A 6,955-nucleotide genomic window follows, 5' to 3' on the forward strand; every position below is an offset into this window, starting at 1 on the left:
TAAAATCTTGCTTGCATGTGAAATCAGTGAAATTGTTCTGTAGTTTCCACATTCGAAAGAGTGCCCACTTTGGAGTCAGATGGCTTGACTCTAAAGCCTTGTTCCCCTACTTACTTGCTGTTTGATCTTAGACAGATTACTTAATATCTCTGAACTTTGTTTTCTCCAATTAAAAATTGAAATTATAATACCACATAGGGTGAATGTAAAGATTGAATAAGATAACAAATGTATTATCTAGAGTTAATACAGCTACATGATCTATAAAACCCAAACTCAAGACCCACTGCTGTGGAGTCATTTCCACTTTAGCCCACCATCTGTTGGGTTTCTGAGCTGTAAACTCTTACAGGAGGAGATTACCTATTTTCCTGAAGAACTATTCGTGGATTTTAGCCTCTCTCCTCTGAGTTACCAACCCATAACTGATGCCCTGCCCTGCCAGGGCTCCTTACTTGATATAGATCTTGTAATGTGCCATCGAGTCAACTACAACTCATGGCGACTCTATGAACAATGGCTCTGAATCTTGCCCTACCCTGAGCCAACCTCACTGTCTTCTGACCCACATGACCCCATTACAGCAGTCATTGGGTCAGTCTGTATCATCTAGGGTCTTCCTCTTCTGCACTGACCTTCTACCCTTCCAAGCATGATACCTTTCTCCAAGAACTGGCCCTTCCTGACAACATACCCAAAGTAAGTGACACAGAGTTTCGCTACCCTTGCCTCCAAGGAACAACCTGGTTTCACCCTCTCCAGGACAGACTATTTGTTCTCTTGGCAGTTATGTTCAATACTCTTTAGCATCACAACTCAAAGGCATTGATGATTCTTCTGTCTTCTTTAGGCATCATCCAGCTCTCAGATGCATAACAAGCAATTACCATGGCTTGGTTCAGGTGTGCCTTAGTCTTTAAACGGACATCATTGCTCTTTAGCACTCGGAAACACTCTTGATAGCTTATTTTTCCAGTACACCGTGTCTTTTGATTTCCTGCCTGCTGGTGCCAAGGGTGTTGATTGTGGATCTGAGCAAGATGAAATTGTTAGCAACCTTAATCTTTTCTCCATCTATCATGATGCTGCACATTGGCCCATCATGTTAGTGAAGATTTTTGTTTATTTGATGTTGAGATGCAATCCCTATTAAAGTCTGCACTCCTTGATCTTCTGCAGCAAATACTTCAATTCCTCCTTAAGTTTCAGCAAAGTTGTATAACCTTCTGTATGACATAGGTTGTTGATGAGTCTTCTCCAAATCCTGATGCCACATTCGTCTTCATTAAGCCCAGGCTCTTGAATGATCTGTTCAGCATATAGATTGAAAGGGTATGGAGAAAGGATCCATCCCTGATACGCTCCTTTCGTGATTTTTGACCATGCGGTGTTCCTTTGCTCTGTTTGGACAACAGCTTCTTGGACTAGGTACAGTTTTCACATGAGCACAATAAAGTGTTCTGGGACTCCCATTTTTCTCAATGTTAGTCATAGTTTGTTGTAATCTACACAGTCAAATGCCTTTACATCGTCAGCAAAACACAAATAGACATCATTCTGGTACTTTCTGCTTGTGGCCAAGATCTATCTGATATCAGCAGTGATATGACCCATGACCTCTTGTAAAACCAGCTTGTATTTCTGGCCGTTCTCTTTTGATGTACTGTTCTAGTCATTCATATATAATATTCAGCAAGATTTGCTTGCATGTGGTATTATTGATACTGTTCAGTAATCTCCACACTCCGGTGGATCCCCATTGGGAATAGGAATAAACATAGACCTCTTCCAAGTAGTTGCCCAGGTAGCTGTCCTCTAGATTTCTTGGCACAACCTGTGAGCACATCCAAGACTGCATCTGTTTGTTGAAATATGTCAATTGGTGTTGCACCAATTCCAGGAACCCTTCTTGTTTTCCAGTTCCTTCCGAGCAGCTTGAACATCTTTATTACCACTGGTTCTTGATCCTATGCTATTTCTTGAAATGATTCTGTGTCCGCCAATTCTTTTTGGTACAGTGACTCTGTACATTGCTTCTATCTTTTGATGCTTTTGAGATCGTTCAAGATTTTGCCCATAGCATCTTTAAATGTTGCAACTTGAGGCTTGAATTTGTTCTTCCATTTTTCCAGGTTGAGAAATGCCAAGCAAATGCTTCCGTTTTGATTTCCTGACTCCTGCTCTATGATAATATACTCTGCTTTGACTTCATGAGCTGTCCTTTGACATCTCTCGTTCATCTTCTATTGTCATCATTTCTTGCCTTTGTCATTATGGATCACTGCAGTCGTTATAAATCATTCACGTGGTCTTTGCTACCCAGTTGTTGCAACTCACTCTCCAGTCAGGTGTATGAGGCTAAAGATCCTAAAAGAGGAAACTGTCTACCTCTCTCCTGCAGAGTCATTGGTAGATTTGAACCACTGGAGGCAAAACCTCATGGGTAGCATGAAAACATGCAACAGACCACACTACCAGAGCTCCTTCATTATAAATAGTAATAATGTTACTACTTAATAAGAACTCATCAGCCTTTCAGACCAATTCTTAATATCACTGATGACTCATCATTTCATTTTATTTTAATTCATTTTTCACCTTGACAGATGTAAATAGGATAGTTCATATTTCTGCTTCAGTAGAGCAAACATGACTTTTATTGGTAGGAAAAAACCACTCATTTCAATGAGTTAGTGCTTTTGTGGGATAGTCTGACCCTTGAGGTGTTCTTTAAGTGCCAATCTTTAACCTCTCTAATCTGGAATTCTCCAGCACACTTTGGCCTAAAAACCCCACACCCATCGCCATCCAGTCAAGCCCCACTCATCGCAGCTCTCCGTCAGGCTTCTGAGGCCAGAAGGGAGGAGAAGACTGCCTCATCCTTCTCCTGGAGAACAGCTGGTGGATCCAACCTGCCGTGCGTGCGCGCGCGTGTGTGTGTGTGTGTGTGTGTGTGTGTGTGTGTGTCCCTAGCCTGCTTTCTAGCATTTAGAGAGTTCTGCTGCACAGTCCTTAATGTGTCAAGCTGCTAACTAAAAACATATACATCTCTATCTGAATCCACGAGTGTTTCTGAGGGTTAAAGATGGAGACACTCCCCATTGTGATTTATGGCCTTCAAAATCCGATGGAGGACCAGCTGTGATTCAGATCTGACCTGATGACAGCGAGTTTGTTTCTCTCTCTCTCTGTGTGTGTGTGTGTGTGTGTGTGTGTGTGTGTGTGTGTGTTTCCAGTTCTCTGGCATTTGAATGAGTTTATTTCTTGGTTTATCTTTCTTTTTTCTTTTTTTGTGTTAAGTTCCTCACATCTTCAGTGGCAGTAATAACCTGAATATGCAAAGTGATATGTGTCTGATACCTTGAGTTAAAATGATAACAACTTTACTAGTATAACTTAGGTAGCCTCTCTCTTTTCTGTGAATCTTCTGATATAAAATATAAATAAGAATATCATTTCTAATGTGAGGAAAGTTATTAATGTCATTAATAGTACATATAACAATGCAGATGTGGCAAAATATTGTTGTGCCTACTCACCACAATAAAAAAATGAATTCATTAAAAACATACCACTTTCATTCTTTTCTAAGCATATTCAATATTAGAACAGTTTTTCACCATCATTAATGTTACTGTAAAATAGAGAAATTGTGGTGTGTTCACACAGTGGAATACTACACAACAATAAAGGAACAAGAAAGAACTCATGAAACACTACTCAACATGGCCAAGTCTAGTGAAAGAACCTGGTAGAAAAGGACGACGAGTATTGTATAAGACCACTATTCCAAAAATGCAATTATTGCCTCTGGGGGGGGTGTCACAGGAAAAGCAGGAATAGAAGGGGCAGAACCATCCACTGTATTGGAGCTGTAGTTGAAGTTGTCATGCGCCATGAGGTCAGAACAGACTCACAGCTGATACTCCACTGGGTTTTCAGATGCTGTCAGTTACACAGGAGAAGATTGGCCATTTCTCTCCCAAGGAACAGCTGATAGATTAGGTAGAATGGATTAGGGGAAAGGGAAGATCAGCCTGAAACAAACGGATGGACAGACACTATGTGTACTGCAGCTAACAATCTGGAACAGGACGGGCGTAACTGATCTAATGGGGAGGAGGCTTGGAAGGAAGGGGAGGGAAAAAATTAAAGAATAAGGGGAGAAAATATCATAATCAACAAAAACGAATAAATTTCAACAAAAAATGAATGTCAGCATTTCCAATGAGGCTAAACAACCTTTCCAAAGATAAGCCAATTTGATTTGTAAATACTCACGCAAATAAAAATTAAATTTCTAAAAAAATTTTTTAAAAAAAAAAGGGTAAATGAACGCACCAATAGAAATAGTCCCAGAGGGTTTGCAAGAAGTGATGGGAGGAGAGGGTGAGTAAGCAGAGAGAGGGACTGGATGAAGAAGGGAACGGAGGATGCACCAAGGTCCCCACAGGACGCTGTAAAGAACAGCATCAGGCAATGGTACCAACTGTTAAGAAACCAAACAAGTATGCATGGCTGATTAAAAAATCAATCTTTAAAAACTCAAGACATAATTTGGAAATCTCAGTTTTCAGTTGAAACAAGCTTGCTTTCTTCATTCTCGTTAGAAATAAAGATGCTTAAGCAGCTCTACCAATATTAGAAATTCATGATAATAAAATAGCAAACATTTACTCACTCCTTACTATGTTTGAGGCATTTTTTATATCTATTATGCCAACTGCAACCATAGAAGTTAATTCGTTTCCGCAAGATTACAAAACTTAAAGAAGTAACTCAAAATAGATGTTTTATTAACTATCTTAATTATCGTATTCTGTGCCATCTTAACCATTTACGAGCCAGGATCTAAACTCTTCATTAGTATGGTGTGAATAGTCTTAACTTTCATGTTAATTTAAGGTTGTGGATTTTAATCTCAATTTATCATTAGCTAAAAGCAGAAATTTAGTAAAAGAATGCAATGTTAATACTTATATTCAGAAAATTAAACTAATCATGCTTACCTATAAGAATTTTGAATGTTCCTTTTTTATTATTATTATTTTTGTGTGCGTGTATCGTCAAATCAGATCTGACTGGTACAGGAGGAGATTGTCTGTCCCTCCTTCCCCGGCAGAGCATCTGGTAGATTCGAACCGTTCGCCTCTGGGATTGTAGTTGCAGCTCCTGAATGTTCCTTTTGTTTTTCAAGTTATGATTTCTCAGAAACTTAGATCCTTTCTGCTTCTTGTTTTGTTTTTCTTACCTTTTTTTTTATTTGGAATGGACATATTCATTTTGAGAAATTTAAAATTGTACAGTTTACAAGCGTCTATGGTTTAAGTCATGCTGCCAAGACATATCAAAAGAGTTCTTAACTGTAAATTCCTGTCATTTGGTCAATCCAAATGTGCTTGGCCTCAACACAAGCCACTAATTCAAATCAGTTCCATCAGAATCCTACAATTATGTGTTTGAAAGCAAAATAAAAAGTTGGATGCTGTAATCGAAAGTTGAGAGATTGCTTAAGTAATACAAACAATGGATGGAGCAATTGGGCACAGCACAGTGTTACTGGGGAGGAAGCCTCATTACTGCAGTCTGAAGACGACAGCAGCTATTTAATGCTTAGCAGCAGCTCCAAAATCCTGCTAGCCCTTGTTGCTTTTCTATACAAAGTTCTGACCTAACTCCCATGGAGTTAGTCTTAAAATAGGTAATACTTTATATAGGTAAGCATGATTATAGTTTAATTCATTTTCTGAATATAAGTATTAACATTGCATTCTTTTACTAAATTTGTGCTTTTAGCTAATGATAAATTGAGATTAAAATCCACAACCTTAAATTACTTTTAATCTTAAAAGTAATGAATGTATCAAAATAACAATCATATAGTATGAATAGGGTAGTCGTTGTGGGGCTTCTCTTTGCCTGATGATTTTTCTCAGATTCTGGACCTAAATGTTAATCAGTCCTTGGAAAGATGAGTTCATGGTCATGTGAAAGTTGAGTTTTCTGTCAAGCATGTTAATGGTTCACATAACGACTTATCAAAATGAACATAACTCTTTTTTGCCTTGAGATAATTGAAACAGAGATTTCACATTTCATAATCAAAACTCATCGGAGAGTTTTGTTTCGTGGTGATTTTGGTCTTACTTTGCAGTGATTTTGTGTTCCTTCTGTGCTCTCAGCCTTCGTTTTACTGTAGTCAGCGATCCGCCAGAGGATGAACAGGATCTGGAATGCGAGGACATCGGCCTTGCTCACATCGACCTCACTGACATGTTTCGGGAAGGCAGAGACATCATTGAAGAAAACATTGATGGTATGGGAGAATGTTGCTCAACTTGTATAACCAGCAGTTGCTAGAATCCAAACTCTTTATTAAAACCTTCTTTTTGTTGGCTGCAAAGACACTGAGTCACACATGAGTTGAATCTTTTGCAAGATCCAGCTGACTTTTTTTTTTTTAAGCCAAAGCCTCTCTCCACACCCCTCCACCCTTTCTCTCTGCTTCCTTTGAAACAACAGGAGTTTTACAGATTAATCGAACATCCAGTAATGATTTTGTGCAGACAGTGTGAAAAAATTTGACCACTGGATTTGTTAAACGCTATCATGGAAGTCTCATGCTGTTGCGCCTTATTTGGAGTTAAAGCATTTTACCTTTGGCGTACTTATCCAAGTGATTGTAGTGACTTTTCCCAAGGCTCCCTTTTAATCCAGTATGAAAATCCAGTGACATAGACACTGCACATAAATCTTAAGAGTTTCAAACACTTGTTTGTTGTCAGGATTCAAGGAGAAGTAGGAGATTCATGACATAATATATTTTCTTGGGTTTTAACCTCACTGGATATGATTTCCAGCAGAGCTTACATCCGCCTTCATTTTTTTATACATGTAGAACATTATGAAGGAATTGTCCTTTATGAAGTAGGTATTTTTTTTCTTTTTTTTTTTT

At 38.6% G+C, this 6,955-nt stretch overlaps 1 protein-coding gene across 2 annotated transcripts in view; it reads left to right on the forward strand.

Annotated features, from left to right (window-relative positions):
- RPGRIP1L (RPGRIP1-like) overlaps nt 1-6,955 on the forward strand; it is a 118,196-nt gene that overhangs the window by 107,961 nt on the left and 3,280 nt on the right. For both annotated transcript variants that reach the window (XM_006897094.1, XM_006897095.1), the window contains one exon: nt 6,183-6,316. In XM_006897094.1, the coding sequence (XP_006897156.1) occupies nt 6,183-6,316 (134 nt within the window). The remainder of the gene's footprint in view (nt 1-6,182; nt 6,317-6,955) is intronic.

This window comes from Elephantulus edwardii, unplaced genomic scaffold (assembly GCF_000299155.1).
Source record: "Elephantulus edwardii isolate Elephantulus edwardi_28Jun2011 unplaced genomic scaffold, EleEdw1.0 scaffold00201, whole genome shotgun sequence".
In the NCBI taxonomy this organism is placed as follows: domain Eukaryota; kingdom Metazoa; phylum Chordata; class Mammalia; order Macroscelidea; family Macroscelididae; genus Elephantulus; species Elephantulus edwardii.